At 45.8% G+C, this 16,429-nt stretch overlaps 1 protein-coding gene across 1 annotated transcript in view; it reads left to right on the forward strand.

Moving 5' to 3' along the window:
- LOC136580280 (vomeronasal type-2 receptor 26-like) overlaps positions 1–12,830 on the forward strand; it is a gene marked incomplete at its 5' end in the record, with an annotated part of 53,082 nt that extends 40,252 nt beyond the window's left edge. Inside the window, 3 exons of the mRNA XM_066580723.1 lie at positions 3,552–3,767; positions 11,689–11,812; positions 11,923–12,830. Of these exons, the coding sequence (XP_066436820.1) occupies positions 3,552–3,767; positions 11,689–11,812; positions 11,923–12,830 (1,248 nt within the window). The remainder of the gene's footprint in view (positions 1–3,551; positions 3,768–11,688; positions 11,813–11,922) is intronic.
- Between the last annotated feature and the right edge of the window lie 3,599 nt (positions 12,831–16,429).

Below are 16,429 nucleotides of genomic sequence, written 5' to 3' on the forward strand. Positions count from 1 at the left end.
ACACTTTCCCTATGTCAGCAGCAGCACTTTCTCTAACCTCTGCCAGCATGCGTCTGAGGCGAGTCGCGTGCGGGACCGCTTTAAGTACTCGCGATCACTTGATCTCACCAGCCACTCACTACTGTGGGGTGGGATAGGGCGGGCAAGTCACAGCAGGAAGTGGTAATGGCTACCTCACATGTCTATTGGCTAGAAAATGGTGCTAAACATGCGGGGAAGGAAATGCAATTGGCTCAAGTACCGCGTGGTGCTCGTCTCGAGTAACGAGCATCTCGAGCACCCTAATGCTCGAACGAGCATCAAGCTCAGACCAGTGGGCTCGCTCATCTCTAATTATAAACTCTAATAATAAACTTGTCATCTGCATGGAATCTTTATATATGATATAGAGACACAAATTAGGAAGAGCGCCTTGCACTTGGGTAAAATAATAGATAGTGAATCCACTCCACTTACCCGGTGTTGGGCGGAACAGCAAAAAAAATTTTTTTGTGTCCCGCCTACACCTGGAATCCAAGTAAGCCTTCAATAGGTATCTTTAGTCAGGATCCTCCGTATCATCCAAAAAATATATGTGTGTCTGATATCCTACACAATATAAACTTTTTTGGAGAGCAGCAGCTCTAAAGAAAACCCCAATTCTCTGGCAGAAAAAATTGGGATAGTACAGTATAGAAAAAAAGGAAAAAAACTTTATCCAGCTGTGCTCTGTCGCAGGACCTCAAGAGCATATAGGGAATAAGCTTCCACAATAGTAAGGCAAGTTAAATCCCATAAAAATAGAACAGAATAATAACAGGTTTATAGTACCTCTACTATCGGGTAAGCAACGCGTTTCTGCGTCATCTGACGCCTTTGTCAAGCATATAAACCTTATACCCAATCTTATATATATATATATATATATATATATATATATATACACAAAACATACCCTAATCAAAGATCCATATGGGGGACATCTGATTCCATCCCTTAACCACGCCAAACGCCATCAAAGCGTGTATGGGTGAAGGGCGGAAGCTAAAGTGGTTCCGCTTTCATCAACGGATGCTGAAGCGCACCTGCGTTCCACATAGATAGCCTTCCATGCAATGTAAAAAAGATCCACGTAATGCGTCATCACGCTGTAGGGGAGGACGCATTGTGGATGAGGTTATCACGCTCCTGAAAGGAGCGCGCGGGGCTTGTCAATGCTCTGTGTAAATAACAACGTGCCGCGTCATCACGCTCTGCTCCGAGGTCCGCAGTGACTTAATTCCCCTATATATATATTTTATTAGAATAATCTATTGATCACCCTTTGCATGGGAACCAGGAGTTGCCATTTGGGAGATAGGGTTTGTAGGTATGGAATTAAGTTAATGTATCACCAGCTGTTGAAAGAGATAATTGACATATAATGTGGGCAATTCCCAAACATCTGTAACGTATGGGAATAGATCCAGGGTGTTTTACAGACTGACATGCATCGTGTGCTCCATCTATGATCAATTAACTAAACTGTCAGTCTATAGCGTGCATTGACACGCTCCGTGCGTTCCATCTGAAGCGTGACTAATTAAGTCACTGCGGACCTCGGAGCAGAGCGTGATGACGCGGCACGTTGTTATTTACACAGAGCATTGACAAGCCCCGCGCGCTCCTTTCAGGAGCGTGATAACCTCATCCACGATGCGTCCTCCTCTACAGCGTGATGACGCATTACTTGGATCTTTTTTACATTGCATGGAAGGCTATCTATGTGGAACGCAGGTGCGCTTCAGCATCCATTGGATGATGAAAGCGGAACCACTTTAGCTTCCGCCCTTCACCCATACACGCTTTGATGGCGTTTAGCGTGGTTAAGGGATGGAATCAGATGTCCCCCATATGGATCTTTGATTAGGGTATGTTTTGTATATATATATATGAGATTGGGTATAAGGATTATATGCTTGATAAAGGCGTCAGATGACGCAGAAACGCGTTGCTTACCCGATAGTAGAGGTACTATAAACCTGTTACTATTCTGTTTTATTTTTATGGGAGTAAACTTGGCTCATTATTACCGGCCGTTGTGGAAGCTTATTCCCTATATGCTCTTGAGGTCCTGCGACAGAGCACAGCTGGATAAAGGTTTTTCCCTTTTTTTCTATACTATATATGATATAGACAGTTCACAGGTTCTTCACTGCTTGTCATGTCACACTATGTCTTAGGGTCCTCTCACACATGAATGTAACATCGACTCTTTGCGCTTCTTCAGAAGAAACAATATCCCCTCAGACCCACATCCAAGGCCTCTCACACAAGGAACCAATATCCTGCTCTGCACTGACAAGGCACAAACACTCCAAAACAGCCTGTCTGCAGAAAGGCATCTTTCCTATCTGGAGAAGTGTCTTCTTTGGCTTGTACCCTTATTAGAGATGAGCGAACGTACTCGTCCGAGCTTGATGCTCGGGCGAATATTAGGGTGTTCGGGATGTTCGTTATTCGTAACGAACACCACACGATGTTCGGATGTTCGGGTTACTTTAACTTTCTTCCCTGAGAAATCTTTTCTATATGCGCTCAATGGGGCCGGCGGCAGCAGCGCCAACCCCATTGAGAACATATAGAAGACAAATCCTTCTTCTCTGCCACAGCTGTAACAGCTGTGACAGAGAAGAACGATGTTTGCCCATTGAATTCAATGGAACCGGCAATACAGCCGACTCCACTGAATGCAATGGGCTGCCGGCGATCGCGGGATGAATTGTCGGAAAGGGGTTAAATATATAAGCCCTTTCCTGCAATTCATCCAGAAATGTGTAAAAATAAAAAATATATATATACTCACCTGGTGCCGACAGACGGAGTTCAGCGCGGCAGGCTGCAGTTCTCCTGAATTCATGAATGGGTGAGTGAGGGCTGCCTCTGATTGGTCAGGCTGTGACCATTCAGAGGCATCTTATTCAGCAGGCGGGGATTTTAAATCCCCGGCTGCTGAATACTACTCACAGCTGTTCAGAGCAGTTCAGGAGAACTGCAGCCTGCCGCGCTGAACTCCGTCTGTCGGCACCAGGTGAGTATATATATATTTTTTATTTTTACACATTTCTGGATGAATTGCAGGAAAGGGCTTATATATTTAACCCCTTTCCGACAATTCATCCCGCGATCGCCGGCAGCCCATTGCATTCAGTGGAGTCGGCTGTATTGACGGCTCCATTGAATTCAATGGGCTAACATCGTTCTTCTCTGCCACAGCTGTTACAGCTGTGGCAGAGGAGAACTTGCTGTGTCGTTCCCATCATTTTCTTGAATTGCCAAGATTTTCACACATGAAAACCTTAGCGAGCATCGGCGAAATACAAAAATGTTCCGGTCGCCCATTGACTTCAATGGGGTTCGTTATTCGAAACGAACACCCGAACATCGCGGGAAGTTCGTTTCGAATAACGTGAACCCGAACATTTTGGTGTTCGCTCATCTTTAATCCTTATATTCAACACAAATAGACATTACACATATGTGAAGGGATTCCTGGAAATAACCAGATACATTTCCCTCCTTCATTCTTCCAGCTTCACCGATACCTGGGAAGTCAGAAAGATAATACTGGAAATCTGTTATTCCACGACAATGGAGATTTCATCTCCCAATATTCCATCGTGAATTGGCTGAGTTCACAGAATGGATCGGTGTTCGTAAAATATATTGGTTCTACAACAACAAAACAAAATGATGCTGCATTTAATATCAAAGCGGATCAGATCTTGTGGAAGAACAGGGTCAGCGAGGTGAGACTATGGTAATCTGGGCAAGAAATGTAGGATCGCTAGTGAAAAGAGAGAGGAGGGAAGTTGGACTGGAAGACTGAGCTAATAAATCCTGAAAAATCCTCTGGTCCTGGACTTGTGGTCACAGTTATAGGTCACTTACTAGAATGATATAATCAGCCATCTTCCGGGTCAACCACAAAACATTTCTCTTGACTCACCATATGGTGCTATATGATGGAGGCGAAAATAAACCCATCGTGTCAGACAGCAGTATATGTTATATTAGAGTAGAGGTGCAAAGTATCTCTGACTAGTTAGTGAGGAGATCCAACACACCAGAACTGAGTATACGGTTCCTGAGAGCTAGTATATAGGAGAGCTACTGTGCTAAAGAGTAAAACTTGGAAACTGAAGTAAGAATGACCCTTACAGCTTATCTCCCCTTATCTACCCCTTTTCATTTCTCTTTGAAGGGTAGAAATTTTTGAAGTCACATCGGGATCACCAAGAAATGTTGTGGAATATCATCCACAAGTCTGAAGGAAGAAGTTTATTCACGATGGTCCTATAGCAATAACAATTTAAGCACATGTACAAATATATGTGTGTTTTTAGTTTAGTCCGATTTTGTCCATAATTGTGACTTAATTAACTATGAGATGACATTTTATTAGTAATCAATGTGGAGATCTAGGGGTGTACAAAGGGCTCACTTACTTTTTCCTGCAACCATAAATGTATGCAGCTGTGAGTGGTCAGCGTTAATGTTAGAATCAGATGGAGGCACAAGGACATCAACATAAAGTACAAGTGGCTGGTTAAAACCTGTGAATAATGCAAAAGCGGAGTGTGTTGTGGTAGGAAATAGTCTCTCTTACACGCATAGTGGCATAGAATGTTTAGGCAGGAATCATCAGCCAGGTTTGGCATACTTAATTGAGAGACTGTAAATTTAGTTTACGGTGCCCTTCTAGAGACTGTAATTATTATATTTGCAAAGAGAAAAAAGTCTGGAATTATGTTAGCAAAATATGACTGTTCTCAGCAAGAGAAACCAAGTAATCTTGTAGATGTGAGACCTTTTAATGGCTAACAAAAATACATGATGTTACAGCAAGCTTTAAAATTTACATAGGGTTCTTTCTCAGGCTTAATGGAACAGATCCGAAGAGGCATAAATATTTATAAACATACACATGAAAGTGCACAGACATGGTGTGATTAATTTGCACTTAAGTCAATACCAGAACAGGATGAGTAGATGAGTCCACTAATAAGGATGTGAAAGTTTTATGCTATCTGTCACATAGCAGACCAGAGGAGCCTCTGTCCTCGATCATTCTAACAGTATTGAAAGCTTGAAGTCATTAGAATACTGTCTAATTTATACCCAGCTTTCCCAGGCTTATGCACACATGCAAAGCGAAAGCTCAAATCATCCACCTATTCCATTCTAACGCACTCCACATCTCTACAATGCTCATACAAATACACGCTGCCACCACCAGTTTTGATATCTGTAAACTGAAACACGATCTATGAATTATGAACATAATCTATGACGTTATGATTCATTTTTAAAATGCACAAGGCAGACTTCTAAATTGCAGATTTAATCTAGAAAAAGTCTATCAGGGCAAGATACCTGATATGTACAAAGATATACAAAAAAGGTTGTAACATGGGAGCATAAGGAAATGCAGTATGAATACACAACAAGGCAGATTTTTAAAATAAGCAGGGACAAAATAAAAGAAAGATATCAAATTTGAATATTGGTCCAATGTTCCAATATGTGCGGAGTCACTGAAGCAAATGGGACAGCCTTAGCCGAAGAGTATTTCTGTAGGATCTGACAATTTGGAGCCTGTGGGATCCCAAATTATAAAGAGTCTCAAGCTTTGACACCCAATAGTTGCATGGAGCTGAGGCATCACAGAGGACGGTGGTACGATCGGCTTAGTACTCCCTCACCATCTTTTTACAGTGCTCCCTCCGACTCAGCCTTGACTGGGGAGTGGTGACGGAGTCTTGCTGGGGAGCCATAGAGCTGGCAAAGGCCTTGAAGAGTGTTCCCCTGAACATGCTGCCTGATCTCCGCGCTTCCCCTGCTACTTGGCCCTCGGAACTGCGACTTCTGCCACTAGCGCTGTCAGATGGGAATTTTACCATCAGTTTGTCCACCAGGTCCCTGTGGTATTACATCACTCTCGAACCCCTTTCCTCTTCGTTAATGAGAGTGGAAAGGTTCTCCCTATACCGGGGGTCGAGAAGGGTGTACACCCAGTAATCCGTAGTGGTCAGAATGCATCTAACGCGAGGGTCACGAGAAAGGCAGGCTAACATGAAATCAGCCATGTGTGCCAGGGTGCCAGTACGCAAGACATGGCTGTCCTCACTAGGAAGATCACTTTCAGGATCCTACTCCTCCTCCTCCTCCTCCTCCTCGTCCACAGGCCATACACGCTGAACAGATGGGAGGCAAGCAGCATGGGTTCCCTCAGCAGTGGGCCCAGCTGTCTCTTCCCCCTCCTCCTCCTCCTCCTCCAAAACGCGCTGAGATATAGACATGAGGGTGCTTTAACTATCAAGCGACATACTCTCTTCCCCCATCTTCTGTTCCGATCGCAAAGCGTCAGTCTTTATGCTTTGCAGCAAACTTCTCAGCAGGCATAGCAGAGGAATGGTGATGCTAATGATTGCAGCATTGCCACTCACAATCTGGGTAGACTCCTCAAAGTTTCTGAGGACCTGGCAGATGTCTGCTATCCAGGCCCACTCCTCGGTAAAGAATTGGGGAGGCTGACTCCCACTATGCCGCCCATGTTGGAGTTGGTATTACACAATTGCTCTACGCTGCTCATAGAGCCTGGCCAACTTGTGGAGCGTAGAATTCCACCATGTAGGCATGTCGTACAGCAGCCAGTGCTCTGGCAGATTAAACCGATGTTGCAGGGTCCGCAGGGTGGCAGCGTCCGTGTTGGACTTGCGGAAATGTGCGCTGACCCGGCGCACCTTGCCAAGGAGGTCTGACAAGTGTGGGTAGTTTTTCAGAAACCGCTGAACCACCAAATTAAAGATGTGGGCCAGGCATGGCACGTGCGTGAGGCTGCCGAGCTGCAGAGCTGCCACCAGGTTACGGCCGTTGTCACACACGACCATGCCCGGTTGGAGGCTCAGCGGCAAAAGCCAGATGTTGGTCTTCTCAGTCAGACCCTGCAACAGCTCGGGGGTCATGTGCCTCTTGTCACCTAGGCTGAGTAGTTTCAGCACGGCCTGCTGACGCTTGCCCACCATTGTGCTGCCGCGCTCTACCGACTGCTGGCGACGTGCTATTAACATTTCTTAATTGAGAGGTAGAGGTTGCGTAGGAGGACGAGGAGAGGGTTTAGAGGAGGTGGCATAGACCACCGCAGATACCAGAACGGAGGAAGGACCCGCAATTCTGGGTGTGGGTAGTACGTGTGCGGTCCCAGGCTCTGACTCGGTCCCAGCCTCCACCAAATTCACCCAATGTGCCGTCAGGGAGATATATTGGCCCTGCTCACCAGTACTTGTCCACGTGTCCATGGTTAAGTGGACCTTCCAGTAATCGCGTTGGTGAGGGCACGATTGAAGTTGCGGGAGATTGCTGGTTTAGGGCTGGGACAGCACACCGGGAAAAATAGTGGCGACTGGGGACCGAGTAGCGTGGGACCGCCACCGCCATCATGTTTTTGAAAGCCTTCATTTCCACAAGCCTGTATGGCAGCATCTCCAGGCTGATCAATTTCACAATGTGCACGTTTAAAGCTTGAGCGTGCGGGTGCGTGGCGGTGCATTTGCGCTTGTGCTACAAGGCCTGCGCTAGCGTCAGCTGGATGCTGCGCTGAGAGACATTGCTGGATGGGGCCAAGGACAGTGGAGGTGAGGGTATGGGTGCAGGCCCGGAGGCACTCATGCCTGTGTCCTGAGAGAGGGGTTGGATCTGAGTGGCAGGTTGGGGCCCAGGGGAAGAAGCAGTGGTGTGACCCGGAGGCGGTGAACCGCCTTCGTCCCACCTCGTGGGGTGCTTGGCCATCATATGCCTGTGCATGCTGGTGGTGGTGAGGCTGGTACTGGTGGCTCCCCGGCTGATCTTGGCGCGACACAGGTTGCACACCACTGTTCATCGGTCGTCAGCGCTCTCACTGAAAACATCCACACCTTTTGATGACCTAGGCCTCTGCAGGGTGACTTGGCGCGAGGGGGTGCTTTGGGAAATAGTTGCGGGAGTCTTCGCTCTGGCCCTGCCTCTACTCCTGGCCACCCCACTGCCTCTTGCAACCTGTCCTGCTGCTGCACTTGACTCCCCCTCTGAAAACCTCTCCTCAGTTGGCTTAGCGAACCAGGTGGGGTCAGTCACCTCATCGTCCAGCGGCTCTTCCTCCGAATCCTCTGTGCGCTCCTCCCTCGGACTTACTGCTCTTACTACTACCTCACAGATAGACAACTGTGTCTCATCATCATCGACCTCCTCGCCCACTGAAAGCTCTTGAGACAGTTGCTAGAAGTCCCCAGCCCCATCACCCGGACCCCGGGAGCTTTCCAAAGGTTGGGTATCGGTCACGACAAACTCCTCAGGTGGGAGAGGAACCATTTTTTCCCAATCAAGGCAGGGGCCCGAGAACAGTTCCTGGGAGTCTGTCTGCTCATCAGAATGTGTCATTTTCATGGACTGAGGAGGCTGGGAGGAAGGAGGAGCAGCAGAGAGAGGATTCAGAGTTGCAGCAGTGGACTGCGTAGAAGACTGGGTGGTCGATACATTGCTGGATGCATTTTCTGCTATCCACGACAGGACCTGCTCACACTGCTCATTTTGTAATAAAGGTCCAACACGTGGACCCATAAATTGTGATATGAAGCTGGGGACCCCAGAAACTTTCCTCTCTCCTAATCCTGCAGCAGCCGGCTGTGATTCACCTGGACCAGGAACTCGGCCTGTGCCCACACCCTCACTTGAACCTCCGCGTCCTCGCCCGCGTCCACGGCCACATCCTCTGGGCCTACACAGAATACAGCAGACACAGAGCGGTGTAAAAAATTAGGCAATTATTGGCCTGCACTTGGAGGCTGACAGCGGTTATGTTACGCACACTGTAGGCCAAACAAATTATACGCTAGGCTGCAGAAAGGCCTAGCTGGCTAATAGTGAGCAAGTACAACTCCTAGCTGCCACGCAGTAAACTGCACACACGCACAGGTAGCCCTAAGGAGTGTTTTGTTCATTTTTTTTTTTTTTTTTAAAACAGCCGCCTAGATAGCATGTATATGTCTTTCGCTCTATCAGTGGCTGTTGCTGCACGCTGTGCGTGAAGTTGATGGGACGCACACAGCGGTGTAAAAAAATTGGCAATTATTGGCCTGCACTTGGAGGGTCACAGCGGTTATGTAACGCACACTGTGGTCCGAAAAAATTATACGCTGGGCTACAGAAAGGCCTAGCTGGCTAATAGTGAGCCACTACAACAGTAATGCACACACTTACAGGTAGCCCTAAGGAGAAGTTTTTTTGGGGTACTTGTTGACAGAATTGTACACTACCACTATCCCTGCCTGACCAGCACTGCCCCTATACTCTGCATAATAGACTGCAGACTGAGAACGCTATAGCTGTAATGGCCTGCTCAGCCCGAGATGAAAAACAAAAATTGTGCAAAACTGCTCCCAACCAGCCACAACAGTAATGCACACGGTCAGATGTGGCCCTAAGATGGACCGTTGGGGTTCTTGTAGACACTAACACTCTCCCTATAGCAGCAGCACTCTCCCTAATCTCTCCCAGTGTGTGTCTGAGGCGAGCAGCGGGCGGGACTGCTTTATATACTCCGCGGTCACTTGATCTCGCCAGCCACTCACTGCAGGGGGGTGGGATAGGGCTGGCACGTCACAGGAGGAAGTTGTAATGCCTTCCCTGCATGTCTATTGGCCAGAAAATGGTGCAAAACATACAGGGAAGGAAATGGAATTGACTCGAGTACCGTGTGGTGCTCGTCTCGAGTAACGAGCCTCTCGAGTACCCTAATACTCGAGCGAGCATCAAGCTCGGACGAGTACGTTCGCTCATCTCTAGTTATAAACCTGTACTACAAAATTCTTCTATGACATTGAGATTTGAAGATACCTTTTAATATACTAACTTTCATGGTATATCTATTTGCCAAAAGAGGAAATAATTGTGTTTGAGGATGAACAACACACAATCTTTTCTTATTTTGAAATAGAGATATTCCTGCAACTCACTGGAACTGTCATGGGCAGTAAAATGGCACCGCAATACGCCAACTTTTTCATGTCAAAACTGCTAAGTGACCTTCTGGCTTCCTGCTCCATCAAACCATTTGTCTACTTCTGCTACATTAATGACATCATAATCATCTGGACCAGCTCTGACCAAGAACTAATACAATTCCATGAGATGTAAGGCATTCCATCCCATGACAAACCTGACATTAAGCTACTCACCATAAAACACCACCATAAAAATTTTAAACAACTCAGTACAAACATCCCTGTGCCGAAAACCTATTGATTGGCACACATACCTCAGATGGGACAGTTTCCATCCTAAACACATCAAAAAGTCGATTGTCTACAGCCAGGCTATCAGATACAACCGGATCTACTTCAACCAAAAAGACAGAGAAGTACATCTATACCATCATAAAAAAAAAAAAACATTTTTAAATCGGGGCTACCATCCCACATCAATTGATGACCAAATCACAAGAGCCACCAGGATACCCAGGAATCAATTGCTCTAATACAGAGAGAAGGAATGAAATGACTGTGTACCTCTAGTTGTGACCTACAATCCGTATCCGGAGGTGATAAGGAAAACCCCAAAGAAACTCCACCATACCTACACAAGAATGACCATCTGAACACCATATTCCTGGACTCTCCCCTCTGTGTTACAGGCAACCTGCAAATTTGAGTAGCTTTATAATCAGGAGTCCATTGTCATCCGACACACAAAAAGCAACTTATCACTGCAATGTAAGGAGCTGTAAGATCTGCTGACATGTACGGACCGTGGACAGGATACAAATCCCCAACACACAGCAGCACTACAAAATCCAAGGGACATTCACATGTTCCATGTCCAATGCTGTGTACCTGATCCTGTGCAGTGAATGCCCTCTTGGGGAGCCGTTGTGTTGGCAAGGATGAGATCTCATCACCACACAATTAGAGAGGGAAAGACTGAATTACCTGTGGCGGAGCACTTTACTAGCCACAGACACAACATAGAATATATGAAGGTTACTATATCAAAAGGCAACTTTAAATCTCAACCTCCCAGATGAATTTTGGAGTGCGAATTTATAGCCATCTTTGACACTCTGAAGACAGAAATCCACATTGTAAGTGGCTTCATGCATCATTGGAGAATATGAGAAATCTATAGCAGAGATAACACTCTGGCCTGGTGACCCCCTAACACCAATTTAGAGACCATAAAATTTTCACCCCTAATCACCAGACGAGTTAAATATTTACTCCGCTACTCATCCTGTTCTAGTATTGTTTTAATTAATTGTTTTTATTAATCACGCCATGTCTGTGCCTTTTCATATGTATGTGTGTATATATATATATATATATATATATATAATATATATATATATATATATACATACGTTATATAATATATATATTGGATTGCAACGGGTTAAAAGATATATCTACAAGACTATGTGGTTTCTATTACATTTGTGTGCTTCCACGCGCAAATAATAAAAATTTTTGTTTACATCAACGAGTATTTGAGACATTCCAGCATGGTGTACAATCCCTTACACGCCCATCATAGAAAAGTATTGGATATGGTTATATGGACTGTGAAAAAATTATTGCACAGGAAACATAGATCATTCTAGAAGTTTACTCATGCAAAGTAAATTGTCTTTCTCCCAAGATCCCTGCATCTCAATGTTCAGAGAACTGTTTACCAGGAACTCGTAAAGTCTCCCACTCCAAAATCCATACCTGCTGCTACAATTGTGTCCAGTGCTTCTCAGGAGAAATCTCCAACATTACAGGTATGAAAACCTTACGCATAGGTGTGCTCCACTGATGATTATGGACTAACGATATATTGATGATTCTTCAGATACTGAATATTTATGGTTTTTATTTTTTGATTTTCCAGACAGTGAAACCTGCATGAAATGTACAAACCTTGATTGGCCCAACAAGAAGAAGGACCATTGTGTGCCAAAGCGGCTGGAATTTCTCTCCTACACAGATGACACAATGGTCCTGGTTATTTCCCTGGTCTCTACTATATTTTCTTTCCTTACATTCATGATTCTTGTTGCTTTTATTTTGCACCAAGACACGGCCATCGTGAAGGCCAATAACAGGAACCTGAGCTTCCTCCTTCTGGTCTCCATCATGCTGAGCTTCCTCTGTGTCTTCTCGTTCCTTGGACATCCCGTGGACCTCACTTGCATACTACGTCAGGTCTCATTTGGAATCCTCTTCACAGTAGCCGTTTCTTGTGTCTTGGCCAAGACCATCATGGTTTCCATTGCTTTCAGAGCCACCAAGCCTGACAGTTTCTGGAAACACTGGATTGGAAGCAAGTGGACTAATTTTTTGGTGGTGTTTTGCACATCCATCCAAGTAATAATCTGTATGGGTTGGTTGGCTCTAGCGCCCCCCTTCCTGGAGCTGGACACTCATTCCTATCAGAGAAAGATCATTGTGCAGTGTAATGAAGGTTGTGTTATTGGGTTCTACTCTGTCCTGGGTTATATGGGGGTCTTGGCGGCTGTTAGCTTTATTATGGCTTTTTTAGCTCGGACATTACCGGACAGTTTTAATGAGGCCAAGTACATCACCTTCAGCATGCTGGTGTTCTGTAGTGTCTGGATTGCCATGATCCCAGCTTATCTGAGCACCAGAGGGAAATACATGGTGGCTGTGGAGATATTTGCCATACTCACCTCATGTGCTGGACTTTTAGGGTGTATATTCTTCCCAAAGTGCTACATTATCCTATGGAGACAGGACCTCAACACAAGAACACGTTTACTGGAGGGAAGAAGCAGATGAGAGATTTACATAGTAACAAAGTATGTTAGGCTGAATGAAGACAATGTCTATCTAGTTCAGCCTGTTTCAACCCCCCACCCTCCTTTGTTGGTACAGAGGAAGGCAAAAAAAAAAACAGCAAGTCAATTAGTTCCTATGGAGGGAAAAAACATCCTTCCTGACTCCATAATGGCAGCCAGAGTAATCCCTGGATCAACATTTGTGATCAACAACCCTGCTGATTATTTAATGTCTATATCCTGTGATATCATAGTGTTCTAGAAAGACATCTAATCCCTCTTAAACTCTATGGATTTTTACATCACCACGTCCTCAGGCAGAAAGCTCCACAGTCTCACTGCACTTACAGTAAAGAACCCCCTCCTGTGTTGGTGATGAAACCTGCTTTCTTCTAGACGTAGAGGATGCCGTCTTGTTACCGTCGCAGTCCTGACGCAGTATTAGGGTGTGTATAATGGGCATCCTTCCAGGGGCAGACGGGCACCGTCTCATTCGTCCCAGCATACCAGTCACCTAAGTCTCATCCATGGCGCCCAGATTCGAGTGAATTTATCGTGGGAGTTTGTAGACCAACTGTGTAGCTCTTCTAAATTATAGAGGTTATCAACTTTTTCTTTCCATTGTCTGAGCTAGGGGTGTGTGTTTTGCATCCAAAGAGAAGGTATTAAGGACTTAGCTGCATCAAATAGAAGGGCTAATAGTTTGTCCTTCAGTGGGTGAAACTGGTGTGACGGTCTCCACAGGAGGACCATGTCTGGTGAGATGGATAAATTCGGGTACAGTTTCTGAATAATTTTCTCTACCTCTTTCCAAAAGGAGGTTATTAATAGGCACGTCCACCACAGGTGTAAGTATGATCCAATGTCCCTCCCGCATCTCCAACAAGAACCCTGGGTTGCGAGGTTGTGGTCATGTAGCCATTGGGGGGTCCGGTACCATCTGGCTAATAGTTTATAATGTGATTCCTGAGCGAGTATGCAAGGAGATCTCCCGAAGGAGGTTTTTAGGATCGCCTCTACCTCGCTTGCTGAGAGTACAATATTCAACTTCCTTTCCCACGAGGTAAGAAATGCTGGTTTACAAAATGAGAGGGGAGTTATACAGTTTTTCCGCAGAAAGGAGATTTTCCTGAGGGAGGCTTTATTTTCGGTCAGGGCCTTCTCAAAGGCGGTCCGTGGCCTAGTGGATCTAAATGTTAGGAGGAATTTCTTGAATATCCCCAGTACATGGGCTCTCTGTAGAAAGGAGAATTTTTCAGATGGTAATAGCCTGTTTAAAATGATTGCTGGCTGAAGATTGCTAGCTAGAGCTTGAAGGTCAGCTATCGTGGATGATTTGAATCTTTTCCAGACCGAGGCAGTACTCAGGTCCGGTGGGAGACCTAGCGTGTTGATAATATTGTATAATGGAAGGATGGGAAGAGGGGAGCGGCGCAAGGTCCACCCTCAGCTCGTCCCACACCCCGCAGGCACCTCTGAGTAACGGGTTGAAAGCTTTCGTTTTATAGCGGGACCCCGATGGGAGCCAAAGGTCCTCCGACAATGTGGCGCCACTGTAACCCTCCACCAGCGTGGACAAAAGAGTGTCTCTGCGGCCCTGTGACAAGTCTATCCAGTAACGTAGTTGAGACGCTCGGTAGAAGTCGTACGTATCCGGGAGATCAATACCTCCCTCGGCGCGCCTCTTAGTCAGCAGTTTATGTGCCAGTCTCGGTCTCCTCTGTCTCCACACAAAGCTCGAAAAAGCCGAGCGTTTTCTCTTGAAGAAGTTGGCTGGGAGGTGAATTGGGATCATTCTAATTTTATATAAAATGATAGGTAGTATATATGATTTGATAATATTTTTCCTGTCAAACCATGATATGAATGGCACATCATAGGATTTGAGGAGATGTTTAATTTGGCTCAGCAGGGGGTAAAGTTTTCTTTGTATAGGTCCTCTGCATGCTTGGACAGCTTAATGCCGAGGAAGTCCAACGAGGAGGACGACCATGTAAATGGGGAATTGGTTCTTAAAAGCCTACATTGGTTCTCGGGAATAGATACATTCAGCACTGTCGATTTTGCGAAGTTGATCTTAAAGTTGGATACGGCACTAAACTCCTCCAGTAAATCTATAAGACGCGTAAGGCTCTTATGTGGGTCAGTTACTAGAAAGACGATGTCGTCAGCAAATGCCGCTGTGTGAAGGGATTGGCTGTCAGGCGACAGTCCTCGGATTGTCTGGTCCTGTCTGACCTTCAATAGCATTGGTTCCAATGCCAGAATAAAAAGGGAGGGAGAGAGGGGGTAGCCCTGCCGAGTACCATTTCTTATATCAAAGGGGGGAGAGAGGATATCATTGATTTTGAGTCTAGCATAGGGGCACGCATAGAGAGAGAACACTGCTCGGATAAACTCCGACGGGAAGTTAAAATGATATAAGACGCTTTCCATATATCGCCAGTCTACTCGATCAAAAGCCTTTTCCGCGTCCGTGCCTACTAAGGCTAGTGGAATCTTATGGTGTTGTGCATAGCGGGTTGCATGGAGTAATCTAATGCAGTTGTCTCTCCCCTCCCTTCCCTTGACAAAGCCCACCTGCTCAGTATCAATCAAACCAGGCATGAGAGGCTCAAGTCCTCTGGCGAGTAGCTTGTCCCATAATTTCATATCTAAGTTGATCAGGGATATTGGGCGATAGCTTCCACATAACTCTGGGTCCTTATTTTCCTTATGAATCAGGCTTATATGGGCCTCTTGAGATTGTCTCGGCAGGGCTGCCCCATCTAATAGATTATTGAATAGGTCCGTCAGTCTTGGTTTTAAGACAGGCATGAAAGCTTTATAATATTGAATGGGAAGGCCATCCGGGCAGGGGCTTTTGTTTGGGGGGCATGAAGCTATCAATTTCTCTACTTCGGGTTGGGTGACCCGAGCAGTCAAGGCAGATGCATCTGCAAGATTTAGTTTGGGAATGTTAAGATGGCATAGGAACTTGTCTATCAGGGTGACTGGATCATCCGGAGCCCCGGATTGCGGGGGACCCTTCAAATTATACAGGTTGGAGTAGTAGCTCTGAAATTCTAATGCTATGTCCTTGGATGAGGTCATTGTTAAACCAGAGGTAGATTTGATGGAGCTAATCTGATTCCTCGCCCTGGTCTTTTTAATCAGCGCGGTCATCAGCTTGCTCCCTCGGTTGCCCTGCGCATACACCTTATGCTTAAACTGCATTTGTTTTTTATTAAATCTTGTTGTTATGACGAATCTCAATTCTGCCCTTAGAGCCGACAGATTATTCAAGTTCTGTTTTGTTTGGGAGAGTTTCGCTGTCAGTTCCATTTTTGCTATCTGCGTTAATTTTTAGTCGATTTCCTTTTGTAAGCGTTTTTTGATGCGTGTGCGCAGGGCAATCAGGAGGCCCCACATGTAGGCTTTGTGAGCCTCCCAAACCATTGGTGTCTCTATCTTGTCTGATGAATTCAAGAGGAAGTATTCCTCAAGTAATTTGGATAAATGCTCCCTCTCCTCAGGTGAGTCCAGTAAAGAGGCATTAAGAGACCATCTCCACTCCCGAGGGAGCGGGGTTGGCGCTCTGAGGGTCGCGTGTACTGGTGC

This window comes from Eleutherodactylus coqui, chromosome 1 (assembly GCF_035609145.1).
Source record: "Eleutherodactylus coqui strain aEleCoq1 chromosome 1, aEleCoq1.hap1, whole genome shotgun sequence".
Taxonomy (NCBI): domain Eukaryota; kingdom Metazoa; phylum Chordata; class Amphibia; order Anura; family Eleutherodactylidae; genus Eleutherodactylus; species Eleutherodactylus coqui.